Here is a 13,910-nt window from a genome sequence, read left to right as displayed (position 1 = left end):
TGTTATTGAAAGCATTTAAATCCGTTTGTCCATTCCTGGCTATAAATCTGTGATGCCCAGAGCAATTATTTGAATTCACAAGTTCACGTTCACAAGTTATAGGGGTAGAATTAGGCCATTTGGCCCATCGAATCTACTCTGCCATTCAATCATGGCTGATAGACAATAGACAATAGACAATAGGTGCAGGAGTAGGCCATTCGGCCCTTCCAGCCAGCACCACCATTCAATGTGATCATGGCTGATCATTCTCAATCAGTACCCCGTTCCTGCCTTCTCCCCATACCCCCTGACTCCGCTATCCTTAAGAGCTCTATCTAGCTCTCTCTTGAATACATTCAGAGAATTGGCCTCCACTCTGAGGCAGAGAATTCCACAGATTTACAACTCTCTGACTGAAAAGGTTTTTCCTCATCTCCGTTCTAAATGGCCTACCCCTTATTCTTAAACTGTGGCCTCCTAATCCCATTTTCCTGCCTTCTCCCCATAACCCTTGACACTCGTTCTAATCAAGAATTTGCCTATCTCTGGGTTTAAAATATCCACTGACTTCGTGTCCACAGCCTTCTGCGGCAATGAGTTCCACAGATTAACTACCCTCTGACTAGAAAAATTCCTCCTCACCTCCTTTCTAAAAGAGCGCCCTTTAATTCTGAGGCTATGACCTCTGCTCCTAGACTCTCCCACTAGTGGAAACATCCTATCCACATTTACCCTACACCTTTTATTATTCTGTGGGTTTCAATGAGGTCCCCCCTCAACCTTCTAAACTCCAGCGAGTAGAGGCCCAGTGCTGTATAAACGCTCATCATATGCTAACCCACTCATTCGTAGGATCATTCTTGTCAACCTCCTCTGGACCCTCTCCAGCATCAGCACATCCTTCCTCAGATATGGGGCCCAAATTTGCTCACAGTACTCCAAATGCGGCCTGACCAGCACCTTATAGAGCCTCAGCATTACATCTCTGTTTTTGTATTCCAGTCCTCTTGATATAAATGCTGGTTGACTTGTTTGCTTGTTGACTGGTTTGTACTTTTGTGCGAACATGGACCATTTCACTTCTCCAGCCAGGGGCTCATGTCATTTCTCCGTCTTCCTGTCACAGGGATGGTTGTGTGAGCTGCTCCGCTGGAAGGAAAACCCCTCTCCAGAGAACAGAACCCTGTGGGAAAACCTGTGCACTATCCTACGTTTCCTGAGCCTTCCTCAAGCCGAGAGGGATATCGTCTACGAGGAGGAATCACGGCACCATCACAATGAACGTTTGCAACATGTTGTCCAACTGTCCCCAGAACCTCTCCAGGTGGGATAATCCATTTATGCTGATTTAACAGGTCTAGACTGTGTGTCAAGCACTGGGTCAAAGACTTTATATGAATGGAAACATTTTATTTGTTGTGAATTAGTTAACAAATGCATATCTCTCCAGGTGACATAACTGGTGTTATAGACCATAGAAAGGTAGAGTAATATAAGAAAATAACTGCAGATGCTGGTACAAATCGATTTATTCACAAAATGCTGGAGTAACTCAGCAGGTCGGGCAGCATCTCAGGAGAGAAGGAATGGGTGACGTTTCGGGTCGAGACCCTTTTTCAGACTGATGTCAGGGGGGCGGGACATAGGAAGGATATAGGTGGAGACAGGAAGATAGAGGGAGATCTGGGAAGGAGGAGGGGAAGGGAGGGACAGAGGAACTATCTAAAGTTGGAGAAGTTGATGTTCATACCACTGGGCTGCAAACTGCCCAGGCGAAATATGAGGTGCTGTTCCTCCAATTTCCGGTGGGCCTCACTATGGTACTGGAGGAGGCCCATGACAGAAAGGTCAGACTGGGAATGGGAGGGGGTTAAAGTGCTCGCCCACCGGGAGATCAGTTTGGTTAATGCGGACTGAGCGCAGGTGTTCAGCGAAGCGATCGCCGAGAAAGGTAGAGCACAGGTAGAGCACAGGTCCATCAACCACATTGCCACTGCTGAATACGATGCCATGTTGTTCTCCTCTGCCTGCATGTGATCCCTAGCCCTCTGTTCCCTGCATATTTAAAAGCCTCCTCATCGCCACTATTGGGTTTGCCACCACCGCCACTCCTGGCAGTGTGTTACAAGTGCCCAACAATCTCTGTGTAAAACAATTTGCCCCACTCATCTCCTATACGTACTATGCCCACAACATGGAAGGCAGCGGTGAAACAAAACGCTGGAAATACTCAGCAGGTCAGGCTGCACATGTGGAGAGAGAAACTGAATTGGCTTTTCCAGATCACTGATCTTTCAACAGATCTGGAGGCAAAATGAGACCAAACTTGCAAAGTTTGAAGATACGGGGCAGGAAAAATGAGAACAACAGGAACACTTCCTCCTAGAGGGAGAAGGGATTACATGCTATTGATAAAAGTTAAAGGATGACTCAGCAGGATCCTTAACCAGAAATAGTTGACCATTTTTTAGTCCGGACTGCTGCAATGTGCCCACTCTAAAGATGGAAGTTCAGGAAGAATGGAGTTTGAGTGGGCAGGGAATTAATGAGACAGATGAGGTCACACTTGCAGATGTAATAAAAGTGTTCCCAAACTAGCTCCCTCGATCCTGTGACCACGAGCTTTACACATTATTGGGGATTTGAGGGGAAAGTGTCTTAGTTTGAGAATGATTCATGTCTAGAACTCATTGCCAGAGGGCTTAATGGAGTCGGGTATTATCACTACATTTAAGAGAACTTTGCACGCATATCAGGAAAGATAGAAGGAGACAGACTTAATGCTGTCTCCAAATGAGAATAGTGTAGATGGGCAAAAAGGTTGGCATGATGTGGTGTGCAGAAGGGGCGTTTCTGTACTGTACAACTCTATTACTATCTGTGACTTTAGCACACGGATTCGACATTTGCCTGGGACGCTGTGCAAAATCGTCATTGTGGTATTAGCTGCATGCTCAATGGTTCGGTTTCATTGCAGATAATTCAATTAAAGATTGGGTAGGTACGCTAAGAGGCAGTTGAAACAAGGTCACCCATTGTACGTCGCTGACAACTTATTCACTACCAGCATTGTCAAAACAAGTAGATTTTCCTTGCAAAATCAACAACCTTTCCCCATAAAAATAAATAAGAATTAATCAAGCTCTCACCAACACTGCAAGTCACCTCCGTTGATCCAGAAATGTACAGTTGACCATGGTGAAATAAAACCACAAGTAAAGGGTTTTTTTTTGCGGTGCTAACTGGAAAGCTGAGTCTCCAAGAACATTACAGTAGGTTCAGTACAGTAGTCAGTCTGAAGAAGGGTCTCGACCCGAAACGTCACCCATTCCTTCTCTCCAGAGATGCTGCCTGACCCGCTGAGTTACTCCAGCATTTTGTGATGCCATCGATTTGTACCAGCATCTGCAGTTATTTCCCTACACAGTAGGTTTTTAACTGTTATGCTTCATCCCCTCGAAAATATCCAAAAGCCATCTACTAAGTTACTATGAATTTTATAAGGCAAGATTTCCTGATTGTGAACCAATAAACAGGGATGATATAAACGGCGAAACAAAAACAAAGCTCATTAAAAGCAATTTCATTATTTTCCAATTAATACCTAACAGGATCTGCACTTCTCTAATGAGATTACTTAAGCAATAATAAGAGGTCGCAGCTGCAATCCTGGAATAACAAGCTGATGGGCAAGGGGAGTGTAGTGTAAATTCAGACAAGGACGCATCCATGTACAATCTGGAGTAATGACCGATGGAAGCATGAACTATTTATTGCAGCATGGCTCAGGTACAGCCATGCATTGTATAAATAAAAATTCTGGTGCATATTGCATCAGGCCTAGACCCTCTACTCTATGAAGGTTAGAGCGTTGTTCATTGTCGTTCACTGTGAAAGGTCCCGAGTCGAAATGCCCGCTGTCCATTTCCTTCCACAAATGTCTCCTGACACGCTGAGTTTCTCCAGCAGTTTGTTATTTGCTTAGAGTGTTAAATAACATTTGATGGAACGATGTGATTGCATAAAGACGGGTGGCAGATCAGCAGTTTGGAACATTTAGAAAAAAAACATGAAATGATTAATAAGAAAGGAAGAATTAGAGTATGAGATAACGAGAGCCAGAAATATAATATCAGATAGTCCAGAGTTCCTATAAATATATTAAAGGGAAAATAGTTAACATGAGGCATCGCTCCTCTAGAAAGTGAGTCAGTGGTGTTAATAATGAAGAAAACAAGATAGCAGATGAAGTCATTGACTATTTTGCATCATTCTTCACTATCCAAGTAACGTCTCAGAAGTAGCTTGAAATCAGGAATTGAAAGGAAAGATGAAATTGGAAAATTATAATTATTAAGGCAGCGATATTGAACCAAAGCTTCTGGAACTGATAAATTTCATCCTAGCGTGTTAAAAGAAGTATAAGAAGATAACTGCAGATGCTGGTACAAATCGAAGGTATTTATTCACAAAATGCTGGAGTAACTCAGCAGGTCAGGCAGCATCTCGGGAGAGAAGGAATGGGTGACGTTTCGGGTCGAGACCCTTCTTCAGACTTCGTGTTAAAAGAAGTGGTTAGTGAGGTAGTTCATTTGTTGGTCTTGACGGTCCTATGTTCCCAAGTTTCTGGGAAGATTCCAGTACTATGGGAAAGTGGCAAATAATATTCATCTACTCAGCAAACGAAGAGATTGAGGGATAAGATTGAGGGATTGAGGGATAAGAAGGCCTTCGACAAGGTCCCACATAGGAGATTGGTGTACAAACTTAAAGCACACGGTATTGAGGGTTCAGTTTTGAGGTGGATAGAAAATTGGTTGGCGGACAGGAAGCAAAGAGTAGGAATAAATGGGTCCTTTTCGGAATGGCAGGCAGTGACTAGTGGGGTACCGCAAGGCTCAGTGCTGGGACCCCAGTTATTTACAGTGTATATTAATGATTTGGACGAGGGAATTGAATGCAACATCTCTAAGTTTGCGGATGACACGAAGCTGGGTGGCAGTGTTAGCTGCGAGGAGGATGCTAGGAGGCTGCACACTGGAATTTAGAAGGATGAGGGGGGATCTTATTGAAACATATAAGATAATTAGGGGATTGGACACATTAGAGGCAGGAAACATGTTCCCAATGTTGGGGGAGTCCAGAACAAGGGGCCACAGTTTAAGAATAAGGGGTAGGCCATTTAGAACGGAGATGAGGAAGAACTTTTTCAGTCAGAGAGTGGTGAAGGTGTGGAATTCTCTGCCTCAGAAGGCAGTGGAGGCCAGTTCATTGGATGCTTTCAAGAGAGAGCTGGATAGAGCTCTTAAGGATAGCGGAGTGAGGGGGTATGGGGAGAAGGCAGGAACGGGGTACTGATTGAGAGTGATCAGCCATGATCGCATTGAATGGCGGTGCTGGCTCGAAGGGCTGAATGGCCTACTCCTGCACATATTGTCTATTGTCTATTGTCTATGGCAGATGCAATATAATGTGGATAAATGTGAGGTTATCCACTTTGGCGGCAAGAACAGGAAAGCAGAGTATTACCTGAATGGTGACCGATTGGGAGAAGGGGAGATGCAACGTGACCTGAGTGTCATGGTGCACCAGTCATTGAAAGCAAGCATGCAGGTGCAGCAGGCAGTGAAGAAAGCGAATGGTATGTTGGCATTCATAGCAAGAGGATTTGAGTTTAGGAGCAGGGAGGTTCTGCTGCAGTTGTACAGGGCCTTGGTGAGAGACCGCACCTGGAGTATTGTGTGCAGTTTTGGTCTCCTAACCTGAGGAAAGACGTTCTTGCCTTAGAGGGAGTACAGAGAAGGTTCACCAGATTAATCCCTGGGATGGCGGGACTTGCATATGAGGAAAGACTGGATAGATTGGGCTTGTACTCGCTGGAATTTAGAAGACTGAGGGGGGATCTTATAGAAACATATAAAATTCTTAAGGGGTTGGAGAGGGTAGATGCGGGAAGATTGTTCCCGATGTTGGGGGAGTCCAGAACCAGGGGTCACAGCTTAAGGATAAGGGGGAAGTCTTTTAGGACCGAGATGAGAAAACATTTCTTCACACAGAGAGTGGTGAGTCTGTGGAATTCTCTGCCACAGAAGGTAGTTGAGGCCAGATCATTGGCTATATTTAAGAGGGAGTTAGATGTGGCCCTTTTTGCTAAAGGGATCAGGGGGTATGGAGAGAAGGCAGGTACAGGCTACTGAGCTGGATGATCAGCCATGATCATATTGAATGGCGGTGCAGGCTCGAAGGGCCGAATGGCCTACTCCTGCACCTATTTTCTATGTTTCTCTGTTTCTAAGATATACATTCATTTGGAAAGGCAGGGGTTGATGAGGGATAGTCAGCATGGTTTTGTGCAATGGAAGCCACGTCTCACAAATTTAATTGTGTTTTTTGAAGAAGTTAACAAAAAGGTTGAGGGGTTCAGGACCATAAACGTTGTCTACATGGACCTCAGAAAGGCCTTTTTTATAAGGTTCTGCATTGTAGACTCCTCTGAAAGGCTAGATTGCATGAGATCCAGGGAGATCTGGCTAGCTGTATACAGAATTAGCTTTGTGGTAGGAAGGAGAGGGCGGTAGTGGGTGGTTGTTTAGTGGACGAGGCCTGTGACTAGTGATTTGCCTCAGGAGAGGTTGGGCAGGCTAGGACTTTATTCCTTGGAGAGCAGAAGGTTGAGGAGTGGTATTATAAGGTGTATAAAATGATGAGGGGAATAGACCGAGTGAATGCACAGAGTATTTTTCAAGAACTAGACAGCATAGATTTAAGGCGAGAAGAGAAAGAATTAATAAGAACTTGAGGGGCAACATTTTCACACAGAGAATGGTGGGAATATGGAACGAGCTACCAGTCAAAGTACTTAAGGCAGGTACAATAACAAAATTTAAAAGCCATTTACATAGATACATAGACAATAAGTGCAGGAGTAGGCAATTCTGCCCTTCGAGCCAGCACCGCCATTCAATGTGATCATGGCTGATCATCCACAATCAGTACCCCGTTCATGCCTTCTCCCCATATCCCTTGATTCCACTAGCCTTAAGAGCTCTATCTAACTCTCTTTTGAATGCATCAAGTGAATCGGCCTCCACTGCCTTTTGAGGCAGAGAATTCCACAAATTCACAACTCTCTGGGTGATTTTTTTTTTCCTCATCTCAGTTCTAAATGGCCGACCCCTTATTCTTAAAATGTGGCCCCCCCCGGTTCTGGACTCCCCCAATATCGGGAACATGTTTCCTGCATCTAGCGTGTCCAATCCCTTAATAATTTTATATGTTTCTATAAGATCCCCTCTCATCCTTCTAACACAAGCTCAGTCGCTCCATTCTTTCATCATACGACAGTCCCACCGTACCGATAATTTACCTCGTGAACCTACGCTGCACGCCCTCAATAGCAAGAATGTCCTTCCTCAAATTAGGATAGGTACATTGATTAAACTTGGATAGGTATATTGATTTAAAAAAGTTTTGGAGGGATCTGGGCAAAACACAGGAAAATGGGACTAGCTTAGGAGGGGCATCTTGGTCAGCATGGATGAGTTGGGCCAAAAGGCCAGCTTCCGTGCTATATCATTCATAAGTCATAAATTCATGTGGTAGGAGCAGAATTATGCCATTTGGCCCATCAAGTCTACTCCGCCATTCAATCAAGGCAATCTATCTCTCCTTCCTAACCCCATTCTCCTGGCTTCTCCTCACACCCACTGACCCTGATTCTATGATGCTGTGAGACCAAAAGCAGGAAACTATTGCTCAGTAGCTACTTGAAATCTCTTGTTGGGAAAATGTTAACATCTCTAAATAAAGATGTTTTAATAGGGTACTCAGAAAAGAATTCAAGATAATTAGGCAAAGACATCCTGGTTTTATAAAAAGAGAAATCACGTTTGAACAATTTACTGAAGCTGTTTGAAGAAGCAATATATACTGTGGATAAAGGGGGATTTTATAGTCTAATACTTCCAGATGGCGTTTGATAAGGTGCTGCGTCAAAGATTATTACAGAAAATAAAACCCCATGGTATACACAAGAACATCTTGGTGTGGATAGAAAATTGGCTGAGTAACAGGAAGCAAAGTGCATAAATGGATGCTTTTCTTGTTGGCAAGATACAATAAGTGGTGTGCCAAGTGGTGTGCCATAGGGATCATTGTGGTCTCAACATTTTACAATTTATATTAGTGACTTGGACGAATGCCCCGTGGAGGCTAAAGGGGCTGTCCCACTTAGGCGATTTAAAGGCGACTGTCGCCGACAGTCCGCCAGGGTGTCGCGGGCATGATCGTGAGGAGTCTTCCAAAGATCGTAGTGGATCTCGGCGCGTCGCTGAGAAATCATCCGGTTTGAAATCTCTCGGCGACAGCTGTCTTAGCGTCAGGTATCGTTGCTTTTTGCGGGCGCTGTCGCATGCTGTCCCCAGGTTTGATAGGTTCTCTTAGATGCATTTAGAAGCACATAATATTAAAACAAGTTAAGTCATTTCAAAATACCATAAAATGCTTGTGTTTAACCAATTTAATTACCATCAGGACATTTGACAGGTAGATTGGAGGTGACAGTTTGACGGTCAGGTAAGCGTGGGAATTTTCGCGATGTTTATGGCCATCAGCCATTACATTTAAAGTGGGCTCCCAACCCAGATATGCAACCCAGAAACCAGATATGCATCTCCCTTACATTTTCAAAGAATGCCCACACACTTTTCACAAAAATCCACTGAACCACTTTTTAAATTAAAAAAAAAAAATACAGCTATTAGTAAACTGGAAGTAAATCCAGTTTATTCCTTGTTACAGTGAAGCTTGGTTTTTAAGTAACGCATACAAGGTGTTATAGTTCAAAACTCTCAAGTACTTACTGACTTGTCAGTGATTTCAGCGAAAACCAGGATGCCGGAGAAGCATTGACAGCGTGGGAATTTTCGCGATGTTTCAGAAGACGCTGTAATCTCAACCTGACTCGGCATTGTCGTGGTCATTGTCGTCGGGTAAAAGAAAATTTTGGCGATCTGCTCCGACTTTGACAGTCGCCGGCAGTCGCCAAAAAAATCGCCTAAGTGGGACAGGCCCTTAAGTTTTCTGATGATACAAAGATAGGTGAGAAAACAAGATTGATGAAAACAAAGGGATATGGATAGGTTAGCTGAGTGGGTAAAGATGTGGAAAGTGGGGGGAAATGGAGGAAAATATATCACAGTAAATTTTGGAGGAGAAATGAGAGAGAAGCATATTATCTGCACAGTGAGAGACTGCAAAGTTCTGATTTGTAAAGGGATCTGGGTGAACGTGCATGATTTGTAAAAGGCTAGTATGCACATTTACAAGTAGTTTAGTTTAGTTTAGAAATACAGCGCGGAAACATGCACTTCGGCCCACTGCGTCCGCGCCGACCAGCGATCCCTACACACTAACACTATCCTACACACATCCGGGACAATTTACAATTATACCAAGCCAATCAACCTGCAAACCTGTACGTGTTTGGAGTGTGGGATGAAACCAGAGATCCCGGAGAAAACCCACACAGTCACGGGGAGAACGTACAAATTCCGTACATACAGCACCTGTAGTCAGGATCGAACCCAAGTCTCTAGTGCTGTAAGGCAGCAACTCCACCGCTACGCCACCGTGCCGCCCTATAAAGAAGTAATATGGAAGTCAACGTTTATTTGTTTCATGCTGGAGGAATTGATAAAAAGAAGAAAGGTTTTGCTTCTGTTATAAAGGGTATTAGAGAAACCACATCTGAATGCTGTGTACAGTATTGGTTTTCATTTTTTTTAAAGCGTCTTAATATGCGGGTCAAATAATATTTACTGTACTGATGCCCAATGCAGAGGGCTGTTTTCTGAGACAATGAGATGCATGCAGGCTAAGCTTGTACTGGCTGGAATTTAGAAGCATGAAAAGGGAATTCACTGAAACCTTTGAGATCCTGAATGATCTTGACACAGTGGATGTTTCATCATAAGGGAGAATCCTTTCACTGTTTTAAACTAAATTGCCATCCATTTATGACAGAGATGAGGTGTTTTGTTTCTCCTTCAAAAAACATTCACGTCACGTTCTGAGTGTTTGTAATTCAAGTACCAACCAACCTTCTTACACAGCAACAACAGTAATCTTTCCCTTCCAAACCAAACACTAATCATCACCATCCTGACCAAACCATCCGTGAACCATCATATTCTTAACCTACCCAAACACCATTCATCAACACCAGAGCACCAACAATAAATGTTCCCACCACACAAGCAGAACAACTTTCACTGTCCCATTTCATCCAAGCACCAACCTTCACCGTCCCAACACACCCCAATATCACTTGTCATCACGTGATCCACCCGATCCCCAACCATTGCACCCTTTCAACCTCGTACTTGGATGGGAAAAGAGCACAAGGATACGGGCTGATGCAGGGAAATGAAAGTAGCGCAGATAGATAGCATGTGTAGGAAGTAACTGCAGATAATAGACAATAGGTGCAGGAGGAGGCCATTCGGCCCTTCGAGCCAGCACCACCATTCAATGTGATCATGGCTGATCATCCACAATCAGTACCCCATTCCTGCCTTCTCCCCATACCCCCTTACTCCGCTATCCTTAAGAGCTCTATCTAGCTCTCTCTTGAATACATTCAGTGAATTGGCCTCCACTGCCTTCTGAGGCAGAGAATTCCACAGATTCACAACTCTCTGACTGAAAAAGTTTTTCCTCATCTCATTTCTAAATGGCCTACCCCTTATTCTTAAACTGTGGCCCCTTGTTCTGGACTCCCCCAACATTGGGAACATGTTTCCAGCCTCTAACGTGTCCAACCCCTTAATAATCTTATACGTTTCGATAAGATGTTGGTTTAAACTGAGGATAGACACAAAATGCTGGAGTAACTCAGCGGGTCATTCAGCATATCTGGAGAAAAGTAATAGGTGATGTTTCGGGTTGAGACCCTTGTTCAGAACTCCAGTCTGACCCGCTGAGTTACTCCAGCTTTTTGTGTCTATCTTAGATAGGTAGAATGATCAACACAGACGAGCTGGGCCGTAGGCCCTGTTTCTGTGCTCTATAACTCCGCTTGTCTATAACCGAGCATCAACTATGAACGTCCCAGACCGTCTAAGCACTAACTATGAATGTCCCATCCCACACATGGACCAACCATCGGTCCCATTGCATCCAAACAACTGTAAACCCCCGCTTCTCACATGAGCACGGACCTTTGTAGGCCCCTGTCACCCAAGCACCCAACCTGGCCCTTTCGAGTAAGTAATCTTGCCATCCTTGCTAACGTGATAACAACTGTCATCTTCCCTGCTCAGGTCAGCACCAACCATCCCTTTGCCAAATCTCCAAACACTAACCGTCACCTCCTTCTCATGTCAACAGCAAGCAGCACCATCTTGATTTAATCATTACCAACATTTAAGATTCTGACTCACACAAGAGTGAATAATCATCGTCCGAACAATTGGAGCTCCTTCTTACCCGACATAAACAGCCTGGCCCGCCCCAGCACCAACCAATATCACCTGATACACCTAAGCAAGAACAAACACTGTCCTTTCTCATCCAGTCCCTTAGCTTGATGGAGAAAAAGCATCACTCGTGATGCAATTGCAAGGAAGTCCTTGGTAGTACGAGTATAAGACAGAGTAAGATGATTGTTGGCAAAGTAAAAGGGATTTTGTAATCTTAAACACATCCAAATAAGCAGTTTGTGGCCAGTGGAAATTTATTTGATTTAGAGATACAGCGTGGAAACAGGCCCTTCGGCCCTCCGAGTCCGCGCCGCCCAGCGATCCCCGCACATTAACACTATCCTACACACACTAGGGACAATTTTAAAAAAACATTTACCCAGTCAATTAACCTACATACCTGTACGTCTTTGGAGTGTGGGAGGAAACCGAAGATCTCGGAGAAAACCCACGCAGGTCACGGGGAGAACGTACAAACTCCATACAGATGGCGCCCGTGGTCAGGATCGAACCCGGGTCTCTGCCGCTGCATTCGCTGTAAGGCAGCAACTCTACCGCTGCGCCACCGTGCCCTCCAGCAGATGCATGGTTTCAGCAGATGAGGAGGAACCACTTGGTGGTTGGTTCAATGGCAGCTCTTGGGAACTGTACAATTTAGCCAACCAGACACTGAGGCCGAGGTTGTGCCATTTGTGCATGGAGCTAGTTACTTCCTAGTTATGAATGCAATTGTATAACTTGCATCCCGGAGCAGACCAGAATAAGGTGTAGGGAGCAGACTGCAAGAGCGTGTCGGCAATATTTCAAAGGAGAATATTTCAGGACAAAGTCAGAACATGTGAACCAAAAATTAGTTGGATGTTTGTAAGGGTTCAGGATATAGGCTGAGGGTTAAAGGCAGAAGAGAATGGGCAAGACATGAGTACACAGACCAGTTATGTGCAGCCATTACTCACCTCTCCATTGAAATGGAGCAGATGCTTGACCATTACCCCATTCCCATGTTGGTGATGTACCTACAGGCTTCCTCGACGTTCGGGAGTGGCTCTGGGATCCAGAAGTTACCTGTGCCCTTGAAATAAACATGTGGCACAGTTACTTCTCAAGGTGCAGTGGATGCCATTTCACTTTGATGCTCTGTGGCAGTGTTGATGCTGAAAACTGGTAAAATGGCATGCAGGGCTTGTGTTTGTTTGCCTTTGGATGCTATGTCACCATAGTCACCGAACTGTTGGAAGCTACGCAGCACAAAGTGGGCAGAATGGGATTGAATTTCTACTCATAAAACTGGGAACTGGTTTGTGGAAGGAGCAAATATCCACGTTAAAGTGTCAGCAAATGATTTCACAATTTAAACTCTGCCGGCAGGACACCCCGCACAGAAAATAAATACTCTCACGAGCTGAAAGCCACATCATTTAGATGGACCACAGGAATTACTCTGACCAAACCATGATCAATGTTCTTTGTCCTCAAAGTGCGAATGTGTCCAATAAATTAAAGTATTTTCTTTTTATCATATCATATCATATATATACAGCCGGAAACAGGCCTTTTCGGCCCTCCAAGTCCGTGCCGCCCAGTGATCCCCGTACATTAACACTATCCTACACCCACTAGGGACAATTTTTACATTTACCCAGCCAATTAACCTACATACCTGTACGTCTTTGGAGTGTGGGAGGAAACCGAAGATCTCGGAGAAAACCCACGCAGGTCATGGGGAGAACGTACAAACTCCTTACAGTGCAGCACCCATAGTCAGGATCGAACCTGAGTCTCCGGCGCTGCATTCGCTGTAAAGCAGCAACTCTACCGCTGCGCTACCGTGCCGCCCAATTATTTTAACCCAGTTATTGTCATAACAAATCAGATGATTCTGATAAAGGAAGTAGTGTATGCAGTCCTCAACAGCTAACTTTCCAAGCATTCCTTTTTTTGCAATTTGTAATATATTCAATATATTATAATACATAGCTACTGGAAATTATTATCCATGTAATACATATAAATATATACACACACATATATACACACACATATCACACACACACACACACACACACATATACATATATACATACACACACATATATATATATATGCATACATACAGACACACAAACATATGTATATACACACACACACATATATATATAGACCCACACACACACACACATATACACACATATACACACACACACACACACACACACACACATATAGCCAAAACATTATGACCTGATGAGCCAAAACATTATGACCACCTGCCTAATATGCTGTTGGTCCTCCATGTGCAGCCCCATACGCAGCAGGGTGCGATGCACTGTGTATTGTGACACATTCCTCCCGTGACCACCATCAAAAAATTTCTGTGACTTGTGCCACAGTAGACCTTCTGTCGGTTCGGACCAGACGGGATAGCCTTCGTTGCCCTCGCGCATCGAT

The 13,910-nt window shown here is 44.2% G+C and overlaps 1 protein-coding gene across 1 annotated transcript in view; it reads left to right on the top strand.

The window, feature by feature from the left end:
* Positions 1-13,910, top strand: part of satb2 (SATB homeobox 2) — a 205,688-nt gene that overhangs the window by 144,930 nt on the left and 46,848 nt on the right. Inside the window, exon 10 of the mRNA XM_078404577.1 lies at positions 1,109-1,306. Coding sequence (XP_078260703.1) covers positions 1,109-1,306 — 198 coding nt within the window. The remainder of the gene's footprint in view (positions 1-1,108; positions 1,307-13,910) is intronic.

Source organism: Rhinoraja longicauda, chromosome 8 (assembly GCF_053455715.1).
Source record: "Rhinoraja longicauda isolate Sanriku21f chromosome 8, sRhiLon1.1, whole genome shotgun sequence".
In the NCBI taxonomy this organism is placed as follows: domain Eukaryota; kingdom Metazoa; phylum Chordata; class Chondrichthyes; order Rajiformes; family Arhynchobatidae; genus Rhinoraja; species Rhinoraja longicauda.
Note: the sequence above shows the minus strand (reverse complement) of the source record. Positions and strands in the feature narration are given on the sequence as shown.